Below are 25,366 nucleotides of genomic sequence, written 5' to 3'. Positions count from 1 at the left end.
TGTTGGAATAATTTTACTTTATTTTAGTTTTATTGTGTGCGAGACACATTGTTGTACTTTGTATGGAAAATGTTGAAATACAATTATTCCTGTCCCCCCCCATACCCCCCCCGCCTCCTCCCAAGTGCACATTCATTCACTTTCTCCCGCATATCTTCACGAGGGTCGCTGGGTTGTCGGAGCATATCCCAGCTGTCTTGGGGCAAAAGGCGGGGTACACCCTGGACTGGTGGCCAGCCAATCACAGGGCACATATAGACAAACAACCATTCACACTCACATTCATACCTATGGACAATTTGGAGTCGCTAATTAACCTAGCATGTTGTTGGAATAATTTTACTTTATTTTAGTTTTATTGTGTGCGAGATGCATCGTTGTACGCCCCCCTTTTCCCCCAAGTGTACATTCATTGACTCATTAATTTTCTACCGTTAAAAGTAATGTTAAAACCTATATTTTCCTTTTTAATGACAAAGTGTGGGAGGAGTTAGCGTACAAAAATGAATGCTTCTCAGCGTTTGACGCAGGTTAGATTACCAGACGTTTGTGCAAGGGAGGCAATAAATCATCTAATTGGCAAAATGGTGGATTAATCCAGTAATTAAATAAAATACAGCTTGCTTGTAACTTTAATGTGTTCGGTCTTAAGAACGACATCTAATCATAAATGACGTGGAAATACGTAGTCCAGGGTAGGCGTACCCTCATCAAAGATGTCTGAATGGCCGTCATCCACGGTTCATGGCTTTTGGTAAAAACAAGCCCTGATATCAGGGACCCAACCCCCCCAGAATTATCTACTTTAAAGTCACTCCTAGCAGATGAATTAATGATAAGTATGACTGCGTGGAGCCAGATGGAGATCTTGTCTCTTGCTCCGCAGATAAGAATCAAGAGGAAGGAGTGTTAATCAGCGGTGTGGCACTGATAGAGACACCGCAGCGCACCTTCTGTCAACACTCCGGCTGCTGATATAAATACAGTCGTGGGCTAGTGTTGTTCCTGAGAGAAAACACTCAGAAGGAAGGAAGGGATGGATGGAGGGTGATCTCAAATGGAAATGAAAGCAACCTCCACACCGAAAATGGCTGACCTGTTGTGGTGTAAAGCTGCAGCTCGTGAAGCATTATCGTATCGTAAGAAGGAACATCACATAAAATGTAATGCATAAACGGCCCCGCAATGTTACACCTCTGAGGCTTCATTACAACAACGGTTCATATAAACACATCTAATCTTTATCTGACGTGAAAAAGCAAGCTCATTTTCTTCACATCTGAGGTGGAAATTAAATAATAACTCCAAATGTTGAATCTGAATTGCCACAATTCAGAATTAAAATTTAACATTTGGGTTTTTATATCAAATATTTAAATATAAAAACACATTATATAGATTTAACACGCATAGTTAATATTTATTTAGGTTTCACGTTGACATTTATATGAATATTTTACAATGAAGATGTGTATTTAAAATTTAGATTTATTGTTAACATTTAATATTTTTACATTTTATATATATTTAACATTTATATTTAGATTTAACACAAATAGTCAACATTTATATTTAACATTTAGGTTTCACGTTGACATTTATATGAATATTTTACAATGAAGATGTGTATTTAAAATTTAGATTTATTGTTAACATTTAATATTTTTACATTTTATATATATTTAACATATATATTTAGATTTAACACAAATAGTCAACATTTCTATTTAACATTTAGGTTTCACGTTGACATTTATATGAATATTTTACAATGAAGATGTGTATTTAAAATTTAGATTTATAGTTAATATTTAATATTTTTAAATTTTATATATATTTAACATTTAGATTTAGATTTAACACAAATAGTCAACATTTATATTTAACATTTAGGTTTCACGTTGACATTTATATGAATATTTAACAATTAAGATGTGTATTAAAATTTTTTATTTATAGTTAACATTTAATATTTAACACGTATACTTAATATTTCTATTCAACATTTAGATTTAACATTTAGATGAAGATTTTACGTTTAGATTTAGCATATAATATATAATTATATAATATATTATATAATATAATAATATATAATTTAACATTTATATTTATATTTAATATTTATTTTTACATTTAACAGAGTTGCCATTTACATTAATAGTTTACATTTAACATTTAAATTTAATATTTAATTTTTTTTATTTAAATTTGATATTTACATTTAACATTTAGATTTAAGATGTATATTTAACATTTTGATTTATTTAGCACGTATATTTGACATTATATTTAATATTTATTTTCATGTTTAACATTTAGATTGCACTTTTTAACAATTGCATTTCAATTGAATATTTATATATAACGATGAGATATAAGTAATTAATTTTAGAATTTTAGAATTATTTAAAACTTTGATTTAAATGCAACAATTTAGATTTGAGATTTTGCATGATTACATTTCGACCTCAAATTTAAATGTGCAATGTAAATCAAGTAATCTCGACTCATTTTCAAATCAGGTTAACAAATTATTTCAATTAATTTCAATTTAATTGTGAGTTGAATTGAATTGAGTTCTATTGTTGATACAAGAAAACTATTAGTTTATTTGACCTAATAAAGAACGTTCCCAAAACAAAGCAATAAGTCACGTGAACTTGATCTTTTAAGTTGGAGAAACTTAACTGTGAGTTGAAATTACCTGAAATAATTTGCTAGATTAGATCAAAATTTCGAGATCCCGAGCCTTCCTGCTGAAAATAGATTTTAAAGTCTTCCTCTGAGATTTTTTTTTTTTTTTTTTGGGACGGCGATCAGCCTCTCAGCGTCATCTTGAGAGTCAAGTATGAGTTACCTTCATTTGATAAAATATTGAAGTCACTTCCCTTCACCTCGCTTTCCCAGGAAGCCTCGGCACAGTAAATCAAATATTGAAGTTCTTACATTTGAATAAATAAGTTGTCCGTGCCGCACGTCTTTCCAATTAAAAGGACAGACGCTTCCTATGCTCACGTGCTCACGAGCGTGGAGCATTTGTGCGGGTGGAATTTGCGATTGCATGCCGCCACTGAATTTTATAAGCAGAAATTCCGTGAGAATGACCTCTCGCATATTATGCATGTGCCATATGCGCCATATATGGGAATTAGAGCACACGTGACTTGACCACTACTGACATACATTAGGGGACCGAATATCCCAATGCGTCTATATCAGGGGTGGGCAAACTACGGCCCGGGGGCCACATCCGGCCCGCCAAGTGTTTGAATACGGCCCGCCCAATCTTTGTGTTTAAGCGGTTTAAGCGGTTGAAAATGAATGAATGTGCACTTGGGGGAGGGCGTATATCAATGAATCTTGCACACAATAAAACTAAAATAAAGTAAAATTATTCCAACAACATGCATGCTAGGTTAATTGGCGACTCCAAATTGTCCATAGGTATGAATGTGAGTGTGAATGGTTGTTTGTCTATATGTGCCCTGTGATTGGCTGGCCACCAGTCCAGGGTGAATGAATGAATGAATGAATGAATGTTGAGCTTCAGCCTTCACAAGCAATTTCGACTGAAATTGCTTCATGTCGTTTTTATGAGCGCCTTAAGGCCTGGTTGCAGCCCCACTTGTCAACACACTGGGTTCTCTCTCCCCTTTTATCCTTTTAGCTCGCAATAAGTGAAAGATATGAGCCCCACGTGTAGACATGCATCACGGTCTCGATTCCACTCAGGGCTTGTTGTCGCCTTTCTACTTCTACGCCGTCGACAACGACTACTAATGAGTTGGAAGACGACGAGCTACTACAGCGGATGAAAGCATACAGAACAGAAGGGCCGCCTTATTTAACCGTTGTTTCGGTTAGAGTTGAAAATATCTTCATTAGCCGCTAAGCTAATGTGTGTTTTGCCGTCCTTTCTGAATAATGCAAAACAACATAATTAGGTCCAAAGGAGCTTATATAGGCAGTACGCTGCGGAGATCAGGCGAGGCTGGAAGTGATTACACGAAACAAAAAAACAAAAAAAACCTGAAGGTAAATTTACATTCCAGTGAACTAATATCCACCTCGTCGAAAAGCAGAAGGTAAAAGTGCAGCAATGCAGCAGGTCACGATTTAGTTAAGCAGAACTAAGTCGACTTTAATTGGAGCAGACAAACTGCTCATATGAAATGCTGCTGCATGCCGTCAGTGCGTAGATGCGGGAGGAATGTTACGTTAGGGGGGGGTGTGTGTGACTGAGCGGGTCAGTAGAACTCAAGTGGAGATTGTTGAAGGAAATATATAAAACCATATAATAATAGCAGATCATTGTCAAATGCTCAGTTAAGCAGGAAGTATATGCGATAAGAGTAATGACCCATCATATTCAACAAAGGCATGCCCGTTCCCATATTTCTCATTTAAAGCACATTTAAATGACCAACACGTATAAACCCCCCACATACATATATATACTGTACAGCGGAACCTCCCCCGATTAAAAGTTAAACCCGAATGGAAAGCTAAGTGAATTAAATCAATCTACCACCCATCAAAGACGCAGAAAACGATACTTTGTTTGTAAATTAGACTTAAAAATATGTACTTTTGATGTACTTTTGATGTACTTTCGATGTACAAGAGTCGACAAACAACCATTCACACTCACATTCATACCTATGGACAATTTAGAGTCGCCAATTAACCTAGCATGCATGTTGTTGGAATAATTTTACTTTATTTTAGTTTTATTGTGTGTGAGACACATTGTTGTACTTTGTATGGAAAATGTTGAAATAGAATTATTCCAGTTTTGCCCCCCCCCCCTCCCCCAAGTGCACATTCATTCATTCATTTTCTACTGCTTATCCTCACAAGGGTCATGGGTATGCTGGAGCCTATCCTAGCTGGTGGCCAGCCAATCACAGGACACATATAGACAAACAACCATTCACACTCACATTCATACCTATGGACAATTTGGAGTCGCCAATTAACCTAGCATGCATGTTGTTGGAATAATTTTACTTTATTTTAGTTTTATTGTGTGTGTGTGACTCATTGTTGTACTTTGTATGGAAAATGTTGAAATAGAATTATCCCCCCCCCTTCCCCCAAGTGCACATTCATTTATTCATTTTCTACTGCTTATCCTCAGAAGGGTCATGGGCATGCTGGAGCCTATCCCAGCTGTCTTCAGGCGAGAGGCGGGGTACACCCTGGACTGGTGGCCAGCCAATCACAGGGCACATATAGACAAACAACCATTCACACTCACATTCATACCTATGGATAATTTGGAGTCGCCAATTAACCTAGCATGCATGTTGTTGGAATAATTTTACTTTATTTTAGTTTTATTGTGTGCGAGATTCATTGTTGTACGCCCCCCCACCCCAAGTGCACATTCACATTCATTAATTTTCTACCGCTTATCCTCACGAGGGTCATATGCATATTGTTGGAATAATTTTACTTTATTTTAGTTTTATTGTGCGTGTGACTCATTGTTGTACTTGTATGGAAAATGTTGAAATAGAATTATTCATGTTTTGGGGTTTTTTTTCCCCCATGTGCACACCTCCAATATATTGCATGCTGTCCCACTTTTGTTGCCAAATGCACAAATGACTGACTGGTGGATGCACAAGTCATATTCCGTGCAAGGACGTACAGTTGATTGAAATCTGTGTGTATTTGTGGATTATGTTCCACGACACAGAGACACACACACACACACACACACACACAGCAAGCAATGGGCGAGCAAACGCTTTCACACGGTCATAATACAAGATAGTGGGGGATTTATGTCTTTACAATATCCCCTCATGTGTCTTTCACTTAGACAAATCACAAATGACCTTCTGCCCACCAAAGGGCTGCAGCAGATGGACGTAATGAAGTAGGTATCCAAACACAAGCATCACCGTGCATGAAAAAATGCATACAAACATTATGAAAGAGTTGCAAGTACTGTTGAATCACACGCTGCCGGAGCGGCCGTTTTTTTTTTTTTTTGGAAACCCCTGCCTCAGTCTCGGCCGTTAAATCTTGCCTCAGCGAGCAGACAGACTAGTCTGGCAATGTCACATGAAACAGACGTTTCTCGGAGGAAAAATGGCTTGCTTAGTGTGCTAACGACCCAGGCGGGCTGATGCATCACTCTGCAAACGGCGTGCTTCATGAGGAACCTGTCTTCACAGGCCACGAGGCATCGGGCCGCAATCGTTTAGTTCCAGAAGGACGAATGACTAAACTGCAAGTCTGCACAAGCTCGCGGGAAATTACTCAAAAACTGCACTTGTTCCTGGACCCCGTTCAACCTCTAATCTGTTCGGATTTGGACTTTTATCTTGACAGTGGGTCAGCCTGTGTGTATTGGTTCACATTGTTTTGCAATAGGAATAGCATTGAATTGGTTCTGGACACTATTGTGTTCCTGTGAAATAGTATTTATTACTTCTTAATGGAATATTTTCATAGTTGGAGTATAGAAAACCTGTTTACAGCCTTCTAAGTATGTTTTTTAACATTATTAGAGACCTCCAGGCATGATATAACACCCCTATGGCCACCTTCACACACTTATTACCCAGGATTTATTACTTATTAATGGAATATTTTCATAGTTGGAGTATAGAAAACCTGTTTACAGCCTTCTAAGTATGTTTTTTAACATTATTAGAGACCTCCAGGCATGATATAACACCCCTATGGCCACCTTCACACACTTATTACCCAGGATTTATTACTTATTAATATAATATTTTCATAGTTGGAGTATAGAAAACATGTTTACAGCCTTCTAAGTATGTTTTTTAACATATTAGAGACCTCCATGCATGAAATAACACCCCTATGGCCACCTTCACACTCTTATTATCCAGGATTTATTACTTATTAATGGAATATTTTCATAGCTGGAGTATAGAAAACATGTTTACAGCCTTCTAAGTATGTTTTTTAACATTATTAGAGACCTCCAGGCATGAAATAACACCCCTATGGCCACCTTCACACACTTATTACCCAGGATTTATTTCTTATTAATGAAATATTTTTACAGTTGGTAGTATAGAAAACCTGTTTACAGCCTTCTAAGTATGTTTTTTAACATTATTAGAGACCTCCATGCATGAAATAACACCCCTATGGCCACCTTCACACTCTTATTATCCAGGATTTATTACTTATTAATGGAATATTTTCATAGTTGGAGTATAGAAAACATGTTTACAGCCTTCTAAGTATGTTTTTTAACATTATTAGAGACCTCCAGGCATGAAATAACACCCCTATGGCCACCTTCACACACTTATTACCCAGGATTTATTACTTATTAATGGAATATTTTCATAGTTGGAGTATAGAAAACATGTTTACAGCCTTCTAAGTATGTTTTTTAACATTATTAGAGACCTCTAGGCATGAAATAACATCCCTATGGCCTCCTTCACACACTTATTACCCAGGATTTATTTCTTATTAATGAAATATTTTTATAGTTGGTAGTATAGAAAACCTGTTTACAGCCTTCTAAGTATGTTTTTTAACATTATTAGAGACCTCTAGGCATGAAATAACACCCCTATGGGCATTTTCACACACTTATTACCCAATATAATAGACATAATAAGACATAAATGAGACACATGCTTGTATGTGTTGCTGTAAATAACATTCAGACCTTTTTTACAATAGGAATAACGTAAATAGAAATACATATCGCTAATAAAAACATATTGCTGTTAATTGCTTCCAGATCCGATCATGTTTCTGCAAAGTAGGATTTCTTATTTATAAATTAAATATGTTTATCATTAAATCATAAAAAACTGTTTCTAGCCTTCTAAATATAGTTTTTTTAACATTATTAGAGCCCTTTCGACAAAAAATAACATAGTCATACAGTAATCCCTCCCTTGTTTATCATGGTAAATCTGGATTAAACCGGTTTCTGGCCTCAACAGTAGCCTATGTTTTTATAAGGGATTACTGCGCCTGTTGTGAAAGAATTCAAACCTGCAACCGGCGATCAAGTCTGGTGCGTGTGTGTCTCACCGAACATGACAGTCTATTACTGACACCTAGTGACCAGTGTAGAGTACTACATATTATCACAATGTCTTTGAATGTGTCTTCTAATATTTGTCTTTTACTTCATTTAGCCATTAGTTTGAAAACAATTAATTTAGCCAAAAAAAGATATAAAATTTGCTTAGATAGGTATATTTTTTAATAGCAATAATAGGCCGTATTCAACCATGAAACAATTTTATTATTATTATTATTATTTATTAATTGACAAATAGAGCGAAGCCGCACAATTTAATGAAATTACTGTGCTGTGAAAATTATGTACGCTCCACTCACCTTCTTCTATGAAATTAACGATGCACTATTACATCTCCTTAACATGCACACGTCCATGTTGGACAACCTTAGAGGTGATCAAACCGGAATCCAGGCTGGGTATCAGTGATGGAACGAGAGAATGACTCTTCCCAAACCTGGGAGAAACCATCGCAAAGCTTTTTGCCTCGGAGCGATGCCCTTTACTTGCAATTCCCACTCATCACAGGGAACGCTCCACTGAGACTGGAGAGACATCTGCGTGAAAGCCCCCCATGATCCAACCCAGGAGACCAAGCCCTTCTTGGCCTATGTTGACTTTCTCGCTATAAATAATGCAAATGATCATAAAGGAAGAACCTACATTGTTAACCATGTGGGCTCAGTTCAGGGCATATAGTATGCTATGGTTTTGGACATATTCATAAAAAATAAAGCCGTAACACTTAATGAGGACACAGGAGAGCCATACACTTTATGAAGACTCGCACCTAAACACTTATGTATAATGCATCGTATCACATTCATATTGGCACATAAAGCCTCCTCGTGCAATGCAACAGCACTATCTTCCGTCTCCTCTTCAAAACTGCACAATTGCAGCACATTATCCGTACCACTCCAAAATGATTTAGTCTTCACATTTTTTAAAAACCCTCACACAAACCATCTTTGGCATACACACACACACCTCCTCTGCTTATTTTTTTTCCGCCATCCCTCTGCTGTATCTGACGTCATAGCAACCGCAGTGTCTAAGCCTCGTTTTAATTCTCAGTGCACGTCATCGTATTTAAAAAAAAAAAAAAAAAAACGATAAATGAGGAATAAGAACGAGGAGGAAACCCGAGCCGCACCCCACACACACACACACACACACACACACAGATACATGCAGGATGGATGCTCTTTTGGGGCTTCCTGCTTGCTTGCTTGCTTGCTTGCTTGCAAGCCCGTGGGCAAGGTCGGCTTTAGGCTGCAGCAGTTTTATTGATGTGACTCACTGTGGCATGGTGCATTGAAATGAGTGTTCAAGCAAAGCAAGTGGGGGGGGGGGTAGTAAAATAGCCAAAGCGTCATGGTGGAAGTAGAAAGAGGGTGAGCGATTATTAGTCATACAGTTGCTACACCTGTACACACTGTTAGCTAAAACCACGCTGTATCAACAAGTCTGTCACTTTTCTCACAGAAAGGCATTGGATGGTGTCCAAATGCACTGCATCAGTATGAGATTAATTATTATCCATTAATAAGTAATAAATCCTGGGTAATAAGTGTGTGAAGGTGGCCATAGGGGTGTTATTTCATGCCTGGGGGTCTCTAATAATGTTAAAAAACATACTTAGAAGGCTATAAACAGGTTTTCTATACTCCAACTATGAACATATTCCATTAATTAGTAATAAATCCTGGGTAATAAGTGTGTGAAGGTGGCCTTAGGGGTGTTATTTCATGCCTGGAGGTCTCTAATAATGTTAAAAAACATACTTAGAAGGCTGTAAACATGTTTTTTTATATACTCCAACTATGAAAATATTCCATTAATAAGTAATAAATCCTGGGTAATAAGTGTGTGAAGGTGGCCATAGGGGTGTTATTTCATGCCTGGAGGTCTCTAATAATGTTAAAAAACATACTTTGAAGGCTGTAAACATGTTTTCTATACTCCAACTATGAAAATATTCCATTAATTAGTAATAAATCCTGGGTAATAAGTGTGTGAAGGTGGCCATAGGGGTGTTATTTCATGCCTGGAGGTCTCTAATAATGTTAAAAATAAGCATACTTAGAAGGCTGTAAACAGGTTTTCTATACTCCAACTATGAAAATATTCAAGAACAATAACAAACATGTCACCTATTTGATATTGTGGGTAAGACCTGAGCATTATTGTGTTTGTAAGGGTAGAATTGAACAACTTATACTGTGCAGGTGTGCCTAATGCTGAGGCCTGGGAATGTACTTAGCATTGGTTAGCACTACTACAAGTGGAGCACACTTGTAACATGGCAAAAAACAGCCTTTTCTTTCAATGGGCATTTTTTTCTGAACGTAATAGTGACATCTAGCGGCACAACGTGGTATTGTTCAACATTTAGCAATGAAACGTCGTTAGAAAAATTAAAAATAGTTGTTTAAAAAAGGTAAGAGTGAATATTAATAATTGTAAATTAATTTAAATGTTATTATAAGATCATTTTGTAAGTGATAAGTGTATCTTGTTCACATTGACAACCAAAAATAAAGCAAAATATTTTAGATGGATTATGATAAATGCAGTTGAATTATTATTATTATTATACAGCCGTCATCTGTCGGTACATGTGCTCCGTTTAATGTAGTATTTCTGGAAATAGTAATACAATGAATGAGTTAAAAAAATGAATGAATGATCCAATTACTGTGCTACGTCACCTTTTGCTGTGCGGAAGGATACTGTAACACGAGTTCCGGGATCCGGGACTACTTCTCCCATCGGGCAAGGAAGGGAAAACCCTGTAAAGGTGCAAGGATACATGGTCGCTGTGCGTCGCTAGCAGGTGCACATAGCATACGGAATTGTCAACTCTTTGGACGTGTCATGGCTCAGAATTTGGCGTTTTCGTCTTTTTGATCATCGCGAACACGCCTGTCGCTAACTACGAGCTTGTGTCTCCACTTGACGTGGAATGCCGTGGTAAGTTTGGCTAGCAGGAGAGCAACCATCACAATAATGCTAGCTTGCTAACAGCTGACAAATGAATGAACACAATGCATTGATGCCTGACGTGTAGATACGCAATTTAACCTTTTCAGCTTACAGAATGTAACACTAAAACTGTTTCGTTTTTGTAACTGTCGGTAAAATTTGTTGACACGGGGGGGGTAACTATATTTTACGACTGTTTTGACGTCATCCGGGACATTAAATCTACGTCACCAAATGACGTTTTGGCTCGTGACATGAAACGCAGTCCATATGTTTTTTCCTGTTGATTTGGCCCATTTCTACATTTGACGAAATTTCAAAACATTACTGCTACAAGCTACTATATCCTGTTTTGACGTCACGGAATAGCCATCCATTTTTTTTAGTTCTCATTAAATAACATGCCTGTTTCAACGCTGATTGGAACGCGGATCTCCTGGCTACCATGCTAGCTAACCACTCCCCCATTGTGCTGCCTCGTCATGGAATATCCGTTTCGAATGTTCCTTATCCATTCGCATTTAATTTCCTGGTGCAGAAAAAAATGCAATTATTTTCAGCAGCGTTCCTGTGCAACTTAAGTAGACGGAAAACATTGTTATCACTCCTGACGTCATTATTCCGCTCTAGTGTGTAGGTGGGCGTATTCACTTGAGCCCTTGCATGAGTCACCCATGTTGTGGTGTGCATGCAGGAGTGAAAAAGCACATAAAACAGGATGCATATCTTCTTGCAAGGAGGGGAAAACTCAACAATGGTACAAGAGTTCCTCTTGCATGCACAGCTAAGTCACTGTTTGGTTTCTGTGGTCCTGTGCCATGCTTTGAAGACTGAAATTGCTTTTCTCGGACTAATATAATTTGGAGAAATATAACTAGTCATATTGTTAATCCGATGTATGATCCTTTTGATATTTAGAACGGTATACACCCCCTCTTACCTTCAAATTGGGCGGAAATAGTGACCCATGTCGACATTACATTCCATATTTGCGTCTAACTTTTCATTAAATTTCTTATCTATAGGCTGCACGGTGGACGAGTGGTTAGCGCGCAGGCGTCACAGCTAGGATGCACAGTTTGCATGTTCTCCCCCGTCGTGCATGCGTGGGTTTTCTCCGGGTACTCCAGTTTCCTCCCACATTCCAAAAACATGTGAGTTTACTTTTTTAAGAGTTTAACTTGGGCTAGGGGCTGCACGGCGGTCGAGTGGTTAGCGTGCAGACCTCACAGCTAGGAGACCAGGGTTCAATTCCACCCTCGGCCATCTCTGTGTGGAGTTTGCATGTTCTCCGGTTTCCTCCCACATTCCAAAAACACGCTAGGTTAATTGGCGCTCCAAATTGTTCATAGGTATGAATGTGAGTGTGAATGGTTGTTTGTCTATATGTGTCCTGTGATTGGCTGGCGACCGGTCCAGGGTGTACCCCACCTCTCGCCCTGAAGACAGCTGGAATAGGCTTCAGCATACCCGTAAATACCCCGCCAATCCTGAATACATACTTCAGACGCCAATAAAAGCATCTATTTTCATACGCCTACATTAAATCATCAAACCAAATATCTCCAAATTCTCACGGTGCAACCAAAAAGTGGAACATGCAATATCACTGTAACACACAGCTCGTATTGAAATTAACACTTCCACACTAATACACATGTAAAACAATACTATTTTATAGTAATTTATAACCTGCAAGGCATGCTGGGTAACTTTCTGTTGGGGGAAGTGTGCACATGGTCTTCCCAGCATACCTTGTGGGTTATAAATGTGTATTAGAAATGGGTTTTATGCAACTACATGACCTAATTCATTCATTCATTTTCTACCGCTTATCCTCACGAGGGTCACGGGGGTGCTGGAGCCTATCCCAGCTGTCTTGGGGCGAGAGGTGGAGTACACCCTGGACTGGTCGCCAGCCAATCACAGGGCACATATAGACAAACAACCATTCACACTCACATTCATACCTATGGACAATTTGGAGTCGCCAATTAACCTAGCATGTTTTTATGGAATGTGGGAGGAAACCGGAGTACCCGGAGAAAACCCACGCACGCATGGGGAGAACATGCAAACCACACACAGAGATGGTCGAAGGTGGAATTGAACTCGGGTCTCCAGCGAAAGAGTTGTGTAATGTCATAAATAATGAATTATAGGAGTGTATAAGTGACTATAGGGGTGCTACTTCATGTCCAAAGAGCTCTAATAATGTTAAAAAAAACACATCTAGAAGGTTCATTCATTCATTCATTTTCTACCGCTTATCCTCACGGGGGTGCTGCAGCCTATCCCAGCTGTCTTGGGGCGAGAGGCGGGGTACACCCTGGACTGGTGGCCAGCCAATCACAGGGCACATATAGACAAACAACCATTCACACTCACATTCATACCTATGGACAATTTGGAGTCGCCAATTAACCTAGCATGCATGTTGTTGGAATAATTTTACTTTATTTTAGTTTTATTGTGTGCGAGACTCATTGTTGTACTTGTATGGAAAATGTTGAAATAGAATTATTCATGTTTTGAGGGTTTTTTTCCCCCCAAGTGCACACCTCCAATATATTGCATGCTGTCACACTTTTGTTGCCAAATGCACAAATGACCGACTTGTGGATGCACTACTCATATTCTGTGTCTGCACGCTAACCACTCTACCGCCGTGCAGCCCCATGACCTAATTATTATTACAATAGGTTTTTCCCCACCAATACATCGGAATGTTATGGTAATCCACAAATTGACAATGTCACGAGCATTCACTGAACATACCATTTTCCACCACTTTTGACCCAAAATTGACAAAGAGCTCTTAATATGACATTCCCGTTGACTTTGGTCGATAAATATAGCAGTTATAGATTTGTCCTACTTATTATGTGTGCAGGAGAAGTCCACGCACAGTGGCTTTCTTGGCAGGTGATTAGTAAAAACGTATGTAGGGGCATAACTGTGAAATCCCAGTAGCCTACTGAGTTCCACGTATACCCTGAAGCTGCTTGGTCCTCAAATTGATTTCTCATCTGGTTTAAGTCCTAAATCCTCCTTAGGAGGCCGCTGCCGAATGAATCATCTCTGCTGCAGCCTCTCTTACACGCTGTACTCGCCGTGCTCTCATGTCGAAAATGTAATAATGTAATGCTATGAAATAAAGTCAATTTAAATATAAGGCGATGTCAAAATCTGATGTGGAGTTTAGACTCCATTATTATAATAATTTTTTTTTTTTTTTTTACAGATTGTGAACATAGCCAGCTCAATAGTCCCATTGTCATGTGTTGTTTAGATGCGTTTGAAAGTCTTGCCAAAGGGCAGCTAATATGAAGAATGTGATGAAATGCTTGTGAGGTCGGAACAAAGTAATGAGTTCTTGTGAGAACTTGGGTGCATGTGATCATAAGTAGAGATGCCCTCCCTTTTTTTTTTCTTTTTCTTTAACTTGTTTTTGCATGGTTGAGCTGTTCATTAGTCTGTTTCTTCATCACACACACACAGATCTCGGTGATAGCAGGTAACCAAGCAACTTCTCTTGTGTTTTGTGTCAAGCAGAACCTGGAATTTGTCTTCTTCCTGACTCCAGACTGACCGCAGTCTTTGGGTACAGAAGATATCGGTCCACCAGCCACTGCCATGTCAGGTAGCTATTCATTTTACATTTTTGACATTTTTTAACATTTTGTATTGTTTGTGAAGGTGGCCATAGGGGTGTTATTTCATGCCAAGAAGTCTCTAATAATGTTAAAAAACATACTTAGAAGGCTGTAAACAGGTTTTCTATACTCCAACTATAAAAATATTCCATTAATAAGTAATACATCCTGGGTAATAAGTGTGTGAAGGTGGCCATAGGGGTGTTATTTCATGCCAAGAGGTCTCTAATAATGTTAAAAAACATACTCAGAAGGTTGTAAACAGGTTTTCTATACTCCAACTATGAAAATATTCCATTAATAAGTAATACATCCTGGGTAATAAGTGTGTGAAGGTGGCCATAGGGGTGTTTTTTCATGCCAAGAGGTCTCTAATAATGTAAAAAAAAAATACTTAGAAGGCTGTAAACAGGTTTTCTATACTCCAACTATGAAAATATTCCATTAATAAGTAATAAATCCTGGGTAATAAGTGTGGGAAGGTGGCCATAGGGGTGTTATTTCATGCCAAGAGGTCTCTAATAATGTTAAAAAAACATACTTAGAAGGCTGCAAACAGGTTTTCTGTACTCCAACTATGAAAATATTCCATCAATAAATAATAAATCCTGGGTAATAAGTGTGTGAAGGTGGCCATAGGGGTGTTATTTCATGCCAAGAGGTCTCTAATAATGTTAAATAACATTCTCAGAAGGCTGTTAGCATGTTTTCTATACTCCAACTATGAAAATATTCCATTAATAAGTAATAAATCCTGGGTAGTAAGTGTGTGAAGGTGGCCATAGGGGTGTTATTTCATGCCAAGAGGTCTCTAATAATGTAAAAAAAAATACTTAGAAGGCTGTAAACAGGTTTTCTATACTCCAACTATGAAAATATTCCATTAATAAGTAATAAATCCTCGGTAATAAGTGTGTGAAGGTGGCCATAGGGGTGTTATTTCATGCCTAGAGGTCTCTAATAATGTTAAAAAACATACTCAGAAGGTTGTAAACAGGTTTTCTATACTCCAACTATGAAAATATTCCATTAATTAGTAATAAATCCTGGGTAATAAGTGTGTGAAGGTGGCCATAGGGGTGTTATTTCATGCCAAGAGGTCTCTAATAATGTTAAAAAACATACTCAGAAGGTTGTAAACAGGTTTTCTATACTCCAACTATGAAAATATTCCATTAATAAGTAATAAATCCTGTGTAATAAGTGTGTGAAGGTGGCCATAGGGGTGTTATTTCATGCCAAGAGGTCTCTAATAATGTTAAAAAACATACTTAGAAGGCTGCAAACAGGTTTTCTATACTCCAACTATGAAAATATTCCATTAATAAGTAATAAATCCTGGGTAATAAGTGTGAAGGTGGCCATAGGGGTGTTATTTCATGCCAAGAGGTCTCTAATAATGTTAAATAACATACTTAGAAGGCTGTTAGCATGTTTTCTATACTCCAACTATGAAAATATTCCATTAATAAGTAATAAATCCTGGGTAATAAGTGTGTGAAGGTGGCCATAGGGGTGTTATTTCATGCCAAGAGGTCTCTAATACTGTTAAAAAACATACTTAGAAGGCTGCATACAGGTTTTCTATACTCCAACTCTGAAAATATTCCACTAATAAGTAATAAATCCTGGGTAATAGGTGTGTGAAGGTGGCCATAGGGGTGTTATGTCATGTGTGGAGGGCTCTAATAATGTCAAAACCTTGTAAACAGGTTTTTTATGCTCTAACTATGAAAATATTCCATGCACTTGTCACGGTCAGCTCTGGAAATGATTAACCACGATGGAGGCTCTGTTGTACGCTACATGGTTCTTCCCAAAGCTTGTTTTGATTGTGTGTATTTTGTAGGTACTTACACTCCGGCCCCTGGTGGGCCCTTCTCAGCGCTCACTCCAAGCATGTGGCCCCAGGACATCCTGGCCAAGTACCATCAAGTGAGCACAGGACTACTTCTTGTTGTTTTTGTTTCGGTAACGTAACAATCCCAGTTAAAGTAAAAATAGGTATTTTTCCATTCCCCCTACAGAAGGATAACTCAGAAGAAAATGAACTCGAGTATGATGAGTTTGGCTTTAGAGTGGACATTGAAGGTAATATTTCACCCATATGAATATGCTCACATGTGTTTGTGACTGGAAATGTTTCATGCGGAATGAGTGGCTGCATGTGATTTCAGTGTTACGCTTGCAACTTGCTCAGTATCTCGTTAACGCTCTGCTAAAACGATCCATCATTGCTGTGTATCACATGTTTTCATTTGTTTCCACGCAGCCTCTTGTCGTCCATGTACTGTTTTTTTTTTTCCACCAACTATGGTTGTTTTGCTTTTTTTCCTGTCAATCAAATCCTCATCTCTTTCTCACTCCTCTCCATCAGAGTCCGATGCGCCCAGTCCTTGGCTGGGCACCGAAGGCTCGCCGCAACGTGAAAACCCACAGCAGAGGTTACGGTGGCAAGCCCATTTGGAGTTCACGCACAATCACACCGTGGGTGACCTCACCTGGGAGCTCATTGCTCCAGTCCTGCCGCGCTCCGAGCGTCTGCGCTCGCTCGTGCTCGGCGGCGTTCCTCACAGCATGCGGCCACAGGTAATTATTCATTATTATGTCGGCGACTCAGTAATCAGGATAAAGCTGAAAGTGTCAATTATGGAAATAATTACATGTTTATTCTTGTAAAAGTGTGACTTTTTTTCTCATTTGAATATTATTTTTATAAAATTATAGTTGTTTTTACATTTCTTCTGTTGTTGTTGTTGTTTTTTTTATTTTACAACTATTTAAACTTTTTGTAGGAAATTTTCTTCTTGTTATATGGTTACTTTATTCCCACATTTTTACCTTATTCCCACAACATTGCATCTCTTTCTGATTTTCCAAAACTTTACTTCATTATTTATTATTACTTAAATTACTTTTTTTTAATTTAATGCAAGTTCCTGCAGCTAAAATTACATACATTTTCTTCAAATACATAATATATAAATATTATTATAAAATAAAAAAAAAAATAATAATAATAAATTTTTCATATTATTTTTTATATTTATTTTATTTTTTCTGTTTATATTTTGACTTTATTCTAAAAATTAAGGCAGATTTTTACATTTTATTGTTTTTCTGTTAAAATTAAACATTGAAATGCTTTCTCCTTGTCAGTTATGGATGCGTCTCTCCGGAGCATTGCAGAAGAAGAGGACCTCTGACATCACGTACAAAGAAATCATCAAGAACAGCTCTGACGATGACACCACCACATCTAAACAGGTGAAAGCCCTCAAAGCATGTACACGCACCCAAACTCCTCACCATAATGTTCAAATTTGTCCCTCAGATAGAGAAAGATCTGTTACGGACAATGCCGACCAACGTGTGCTTCAACAGCCTGACGAGTGTTGGGGTCCCAAGGCTGCGGCGGGTACTTCGAGGCCTGGCCTGGCTTTACCCCGACATCGGGTATTGTCAGGGAACTGGCATGGTGAGAAAGTCACCTACTCATATCTCGTCTATCTTTGGTAACACTTTCATTATCTTGATGAATCCTTACCCCCTCCTGCAGGTGGTTTCCTGTCTGCTGCTCTTCATGGAGGAGGAGGATGTGCTATGGATGATGTGTGCCTTGATAGAAGATCTTCTCCCTCCGTCCTACTTCTCCTCCACTTTGCTGGGTGTCCAAACAGACCAGCGGGTGCTTCGTCAGCTCATTGTTCAGTACCTGCCAGCCTTGGACCGCCTTCTGCAGGAGCATGACATAGGTAGAGCTGGAAAAGGGTGAAATAATCAGAGCTGATGTCTTCTTAAAAGAGGAATAAATGGTCTTATGATCCTCCATGTACATCTAGAGCTGTCTCTGATCACGTTACACTGGTTCCTGACATCCTTTGCCAGTGTGGTGGATATCCGTCTGCTGCTCAGGATTTGGGACCTCCTCTTCTACCAGGGCTCCTTGGTGCTCTTCCAGGTCACACTGGGCATGCTCAAGATCAAGGTCTGTACCCTACACTACATATACTTCCTGGTTACGGTGTGTAATCAATAATTAATAATAATAACAAATAAGTTTGGGCTGCACGGCGGTCGAGTGGTTAGCGTGCAGACCTTAAATTTCACCCTCTGCCTTCTCTGTGTGGTCTCATGCGTGGGTTTTCTCCGGGTATTCCGGTTTCCTCCCACATTCCAAAAACATGCTAGGTTAATTAGCGACTCCAAATTGTCCATAGGTATGAATGTGAGTGTGAATGGTTGTTTGTTTATATGTGCCCTGTGATTGGCTGGCCACCAGTCCAGGGTGTACCCCGCCTCTCGCCCCAAAGACAGCTGGGATAGGCTCCAGCATACCCATGACCCTCGTGAGGATAAGTGGTAGAAAATGAATGAATGTGCACTTTGGGGGGGGGGGGGGTACAACAACAATGAATCTCGCACACAATAAAACTAAAATAAAGTAAAATTATTTCAACAACATGCATGCTAGGTTAATTGGTGACTCCAAATTGTCCATAGGTATGAATGTGAGTGTGAATGGTTGTTTGTCTATATGTGCCCTGTGATTGGCTGGCCACCAGTCCAGGGTGTACCCCGCCCGAAGACAGCTGGGATAGGCTCCAGTATCCCCCCGCGACCCTAGGTGGATATAGGGGTGCTATTTTATGTCTGTAGGGCTTTAATGGTGTTATACATATTTGAAGGTCATTAATAGGTTTTTTATGCATTAACTGTGAACATATTACATTTTCACTCCAGACCCAATTAACAGTGATAAATGAGGGATTACTTTAAATGATTCATCTATCAATATGCCCATGCACAGTGCGTCACATTGAAAATGAATCACACAAATGTAACGCCGCTCCCATCAGGAGGAGGAACTCATATCGTCAGAGAACTCTGCGTCCATTTTCAACACGCTGTCCGACCTGCCGAGCCAGCTGAAAGACGGACCCGCGGTTCTCGGCGAGGCGATGAGGCTTGCAGGGAATCTGTCCCAGGATACGCTGGAAGCCCACAGACACAAGCACCTCGCTTACATCCTGAACGAACAAGCCCAGCTCAACAGCGGAAGCAACACGCCGCTCAATTCTAATTTCAACAAGGTCAGTCCGTTAAAATCACTTTAGACCAGGTTTCGTCTGCATGCACTGGGAATGCTCAAGTGTGTGTGTGTGTGTGTGTGTGTGTGTGTGTGTGTGTGCAGGTGGTGAGGAGGCAATCCCTGCACAGAAAGTCCACGCTAACCTCCCTGCTCTTTGGGGAGGACGAGGCCGAAACTCTCAAATCTAAAAACATTAAGCAGACCGAGCTGGTGGCGGCCCTTCGAGAAGCCATAACCCGGACCGCCGAACATTTCCACTGTCTGGACCCACGCCACTCCAGCGCCGTGAGTTCAAACCCTTCAGCTATCAAGTCACTCGGCGAAGATAAAAAAAAACAAAAAAACAACCTCACACCACCGCACACTTATCCCCTGTAGGAGTTAACTCCAGATTACTCCATGGAGAGCCACCAACGCGACCATGAAAACTTCCTGGTCGTCTCCAGAAACCGGCGAAGGAGGGCGAAGGCTTTGCTGGATTTTGAGCGGCATGACGATGATGAGTTGGGCTTCAGGAAGAATGACATCATCACTGTGAGTCGTGAACGCAAACAGAGAACCCTTTTAGTACAGGGGTGTCCAAAGCGCGGCACGCAGTTGAAGAGGATTTTCATTCGGTTCTTGCATCCTTTTTGTTTTTTCAGTATGTAGCCAAGAAAAACTTTGGATACAATTTATTAATATGATTTTTTGGGAAAATGAAATTGAGGGGTATAGTGACAAAAAAGGCCCACACCAAAAGTATTAAAACCAACATTTTCATGGATGAGGAAGCCTAAGAAGGTAACCAAGACATGAGAAGCAAATTTGATGGTAAGTTATTATTTTTAGTGTATTTTATAGCTGATTTAATACATGGGTCAAAACCGACCCGTTAACATAAGAGATGATACTAGAAAGCTAACACAAGAGGAAGGTTAAGGTTTTTAGTTAACTTTTAGTTCTTGCTTTTATTTTAATTGTTTTTTTTTTTTATACTTTTATTGCTTTGCTTCTTGTTTTTAATATTTTAATATCTATTTTACTATTTTATTTCTTATTTGATATTTTAAGTTTTGGATTAAATTAAATTTTACCAGTCTATGCAGCACTTTGGAAACTTTATAAAATGTACTATATAAATAAAGTGGATTGTATTGTATTGGATTGGACTTACACTGCCTGTGATTCTTCCACCCAGATCATCTCACAGAAGGATGAACACTGCTGGGTGGGAGAGCTCAACGGTCTTCGAGGTGCGTTTGCTGATTTAACAATACTGTCCATTATTTTCACCATAACCTTATTCTGCTACCTGTTTTTTTTTTTTAAGGATGGTTCCCTGCAAAGTTTGTTGAGATCCTGGACGAGAGAAGTAAAGAGTACTCGCTAGCAGGCGACGACTCCGTGACAGAAGCTGTGACGGATCTTGCCAGAGGGACTCTATGTCCGGCTCTCAAGGCCATCTTCCTGCACGGCCTAAAGAAACCCTCCATTTTGGGCGGGCCCTGTCATCCGTGGTTATTCATAGAAGAGGTGGAAGTCCATTTCTTCCCTTTTACACTTTTCACCGTGTGTCATGTCTATTAAAATCAGTGTTTGTTCTCCTCAGGCGGCCAGCAGGGAGGTCGAGAGGGACTTCAACTCTGTCTACTCCAGACTGGTGCTGTGTAAAACGTACAGGTATACTTCCACATGGTTATTTACTTGCAGTGTTTTTATCCTTGTACGGAGATGTAATTCTCTGCCATGTTTGTACTCCAGGTTGGATGAAGATGGGAAGGTTCTTACTCCAGAGGAGCTCCTGTACAGAGTAAGTAAGCATCAGGTTTTTCTGCAGAGGAAATATCTTGCTCTGCAAAAGGTCTCAGGGAGACAGGGGTGTCCAAACTATTTCCAGCTAGAGCCACACAGTGAAAAATAATAGGATGCACGGACCATTTGGATCCTTTTAAAACAACATGCATGTTTTCCTCTTTTATTATTCTCACTTTTTTCTCTTCACTACTTGTAAATTTACTGCTAATTTTCAAGTTTTGCTGTTTTTTTGTATTTATTTGGATATATTTTCAAGTGAAATTGTATTTTAGAGGGCTATACGGTGGATGAGTGGTTGGCGCGCAATGAATCTTGCACACAATAAAACTAAAATAAAGTAAAATTATTCCAACAACATGCATGCTAGGTTAATTGGCGACTCCAAATTGTCCATAGGTATGAATGTGAGTGTGAATGGTTGTTTGTCTATATGTGCCCTGTGATTGGCTGGCCACCGGTCCAGGGTGTACGCTGCCTCTCGCCCCAAAACAGCTGGCTCCTGCACCCCCACGACACTCATGAGGATAAGCGGTAGAAAATGAATGAATGAATGAATGAATATGCACTTGCGGGGGAGGGGGGACCAAACAGGAATAATTCTATTTCAACATTTTCTATACAAAGTACAACAATGAGTCTCGCACACAATAAAACTAAAATAAAGTAAAATTATTCCAACAACATGCATGCTAGGTTAATTGGCGACTCCAAATTGTCCATAGGTATGAATGTGAGTGTGAATGGTTGTTTGTCTATATGTGCCCTGTGATTGGCTGGCCACCAGTCCAGGGTGTACCCCGCCTCTCGCCCAAAGACAGCTGGGATAGGCTCCAGCACCCCCACGACCCTCGTAAGGATAAGCGGTTGAAAATGAATGAATGAATGTGCACTTGGGGGTGGGGACAAAACAGGAATAATTCTATTTCAACATTTTCTATACAAAGTACAACAATGAGTCTTGCACACAATAAAACTAAAATAAAGTAAAATTATTCCAACAACATGCATGCTAGGTTAATTGGCGACTCCAAATTGTCCATAGGTATGAATGTGAGTGTGAATGGTTGTTTGTCTATATGTGCCCTGTGATTGGCTGGCCACCAGTCCAGGGTGTACCTTGCCTCTCTCCCGAAGACAGCTGGGATAGGCTCCAGCACCCTTTAGAGGGTAAGCGGTAGAAAATGAATGAATGAATTGTATTTTACAATGTGCCACTTTGGACTCCCCTGCAGTAAGACAATACGGTGTGCATGAGCGCCCTCTGTCTGCTCTTCTCAGGCAGTGCAGTCAGTCAACATGAGCCACGACTCTGCGCACGCTCAAATGGACGTCAAATTCAGGTCTCTCATCTGCGTCGGCCTCAAGTGAGTTTGTCGGACTCTTCCGGGATGAGAAATTAAGCCTGGCCAACACGAAGATGTATTTTATCTTTTTTTTATCTCCCAGTGAGCAGGTGCTGCACCTATGGCTGGAGGTGTTATGCTCCAGCATGGCGGCTGTAGAAAAATGGTATCACCCGTGGTCGTTTCTGCGCAGTCCCGGTTGGGTTCAGATCAAGTGTGAACTCAGGTACGACTTTGTGCCAAAATGGACGAGGCGTATGGGAAGTGTACATAAACGAGCTACTTCTTAACACTTCCTCAGGGTCCTTTCAAAGTTTGCCTTCAGTCTCTCCCAAGATTGTGAGCTACCTGAGCGGAAAGAGGTAAGCTCGGCTCGCCAAAGATCAAGAGACATAGATACATAAGTGTAGTGTGGTGTTTATTATCCTGTCATCATGTCCGTTCTTCTTGCAGGAGAAGGAACAGAGGCCGCTGAAAGAGGGCGTGCAGGACATGCTGGTCAAACATCACCTCTTCAGCTGGGACATAGACGGCTAGAGGAACGCTATAAAAAACTCCAAAGGTGGCGTTGAATGGTGTATATGCGTGTGTGTGTGTGTGTGTGTGTCCTCCAAGCATCTTTTTGTCTGCTTGTGACAGACAGCAAGTTAGTTTGCAAGTACGGACTTAATTGTCCGACATCGGTAACACATTTCAAAGACTCTAAAAAAACATCACCTTTAAAAGAAAACTGCACTTTTTTTATTTTGTCCATTATCCGCAATCCTTATGTGGGACATGAACACATGTCTTTCTTTTTTTTGTGCATTATATTCCACCGAGAAAGCCTCCATCAAGGTTCAATTTACATAACGATACCTGCATGTTAACCAAGTTACAGCAACATTATTATTATTATTACTATATACATTGTTATGCAGCTGCACGGTGGTCGAGTGGTTAGCGCGCAGACTTCACTTCTCCGGGTACTCCGGTTTCCTCCCACATTCCAAAAACATGCTAGGTTAATTGGTGACTCCAAATTGTCCATAGGTATGAATGTGAGTGTGAATGGTTGTTTGTTTATATGTGCCCCGTGATTGGCTGGCCACCAGTCCAGGGTGTACCCCGCCTGTCGCCTGTAGAAAATGAATGAATGTGCACTTGGGGGAGGGGCGGGTGGGGGGGGGGGGGGGGGGGTTACAGCAATGAATCTCGCACAACAATAAAACTAAAATAAAGTAAAATTATTCCAACAACATGCATGCTAGGTTAATTGGTGACTCCAAATTGTCCATAGGTATGAATGTGAGTGTGAATGGTTGTTTGTTTATATGCGCCCTGTGATTGGCTGGCCACCAGTCCAGGGTGTACCCCGCCTCTCGCCATGAAGACAGCTGGGATAGGCTCCAGCACCCTCCCCTGCGACCCTCATGAGGATAAGCGGTAGAAAATGAATGAATGAATGAACATTGTTACGGCCCAAATCTATGTTACTGCCGCAGTGACACCTCACGACACGCTTGCAGATTAATTAATTAATTAATTAATTAATGCTAGCTGTCGCAATATGAAATCAGTGTCAAAATATCGTTAAGTATGTTATCATGATTGTATGCGTTACTACATATTCACAGTATTGATATAAAACCTTGTTGGAGATGGGTCTTTCCAGGCGGAATAAGTATGAATTATTTTTGTTTAGCTCTTTTTATATCTTTATAATGCACAGAAAAGTGTTCATGTGTTCAAGTCTCACATAAGGATTGCGGCTGATGGGCGAAAAAGTGCAGTTTTCCTTGAAGCTTCCTTAGTTTCTAGTATGTGTGCATCAAGATGCATCCTATTTTTTTGTAGTTTTACCCCACTGGTAAAACTAAAATATATCTATATATATATATTCTATGAAGTACAGAATATTCTGTATCCTCTGGACTGCAGCTGTTGTATTTTTTAATTCTAATGAATGTTTATGCAGGAGGGGACACTTCTTTTGGACATTCTTTGGCACTACTAACACTTTTGACGGTAAACTGACAGATTATTTATTTAAAGACCAAAACAACATTCCTGAAGCTGTAAAGTTCTAAATGTATTTTTGAGAGATGTTAAACTTATCAGATCATATACTACACTAAATGTTGGAATACTAACACGGCACATGCCAAGTACAGCCTTTAGAAGTTGTGGATGTGTGTCATATCAAGAATGGAAGTGTGTGTGTGTGTGTGTTGCTACCCAAACAGTGGTAGTAAACAGTGCACTCAAAAAAAACAAAAAAAAAACACTTTTTGTTGGACAATCCAAATAAATGTAATGAATAGAGAACTTTTTTTTGTTTGTTTTAAAAGTGAACTTTTGCAATTTTGCTACATCACGCTTTGGATTCCATAGCTTCACTCTAATCATAATTCAATGTCAGTCATATTTAGGCAAATTTTACAATTTTTTTTTTGCTTAAATATGTAAG

The 25,366-nt window shown here is 39.5% G+C and overlaps 1 protein-coding gene across 4 annotated transcripts in view; it reads left to right on the top strand.

Annotated features, from left to right (window-relative positions):
* The window catches only part of sgsm3 (small G protein signaling modulator 3), a 47,978-nt gene extending 23,915 nt beyond the window's left edge, over positions 1 to 24,063 (top strand). For 2 of the 4 annotated variants that reach the window (XM_078797571.1, XM_078797570.1), the window contains 19 exons: positions 14,585 to 14,672; positions 16,535 to 16,620; positions 16,713 to 16,776; positions 17,063 to 17,274; positions 17,845 to 17,952; positions 18,020 to 18,163; positions 18,245 to 18,440; positions 18,528 to 18,673; positions 19,545 to 19,778; positions 19,880 to 20,062; positions 20,156 to 20,311; positions 20,958 to 21,012; positions 21,090 to 21,292; positions 21,369 to 21,439; positions 21,521 to 21,569; positions 22,853 to 22,938; positions 23,021 to 23,143; positions 23,219 to 23,279; positions 23,371 to 24,063. In XM_078797571.1, the coding sequence (XP_078653697.1) occupies positions 14,666 to 14,672; positions 16,535 to 16,620; positions 16,713 to 16,776; positions 17,063 to 17,274; positions 17,845 to 17,952; positions 18,020 to 18,163; positions 18,245 to 18,440; positions 18,528 to 18,673; positions 19,545 to 19,778; positions 19,880 to 20,062; positions 20,156 to 20,311; positions 20,958 to 21,012; positions 21,090 to 21,292; positions 21,369 to 21,439; positions 21,521 to 21,569; positions 22,853 to 22,938; positions 23,021 to 23,143; positions 23,219 to 23,279; positions 23,371 to 23,454 (2,268 nt within the window). In that variant the 5' untranslated portion in view covers positions 14,585 to 14,665 and the 3' untranslated portion in view covers positions 23,455 to 24,063. Of the gene's footprint in view, positions 1 to 10,799; positions 11,018 to 14,581; positions 14,673 to 16,534; positions 16,621 to 16,712; positions 16,777 to 17,062; positions 17,275 to 17,844; positions 17,953 to 18,019; positions 18,164 to 18,244; positions 18,441 to 18,527; positions 18,674 to 19,544; positions 19,779 to 19,879; positions 20,063 to 20,155; positions 20,312 to 20,957; positions 21,013 to 21,089; positions 21,293 to 21,368; positions 21,440 to 21,520; positions 21,570 to 22,852; positions 22,939 to 23,020; positions 23,144 to 23,218; positions 23,280 to 23,370 lie in introns of those variants that run through there. The other 2 variants (XM_058049959.2, XM_058049957.2) reach the window with 2 other exon arrangements.
* The last annotated feature ends 1,303 nt before the right edge of the window (positions 24,064 to 25,366 follow it).

Source organism: Doryrhamphus excisus, linkage group LG16 (assembly GCF_037039965.1).
Source record: "Doryrhamphus excisus strain RoL-2023G ecotype Guam linkage group LG16, RoL_Dexc_Guam_v1.1, whole genome shotgun sequence".
NCBI classification, from domain to species: Eukaryota; Metazoa; Chordata; class Actinopteri; order Syngnathiformes; family Syngnathidae; genus Doryrhamphus; species Doryrhamphus excisus.
The sequence above is the reverse complement of the archived record's forward strand: the minus strand, read 5'-3'. Positions and strand labels throughout refer to the sequence as shown.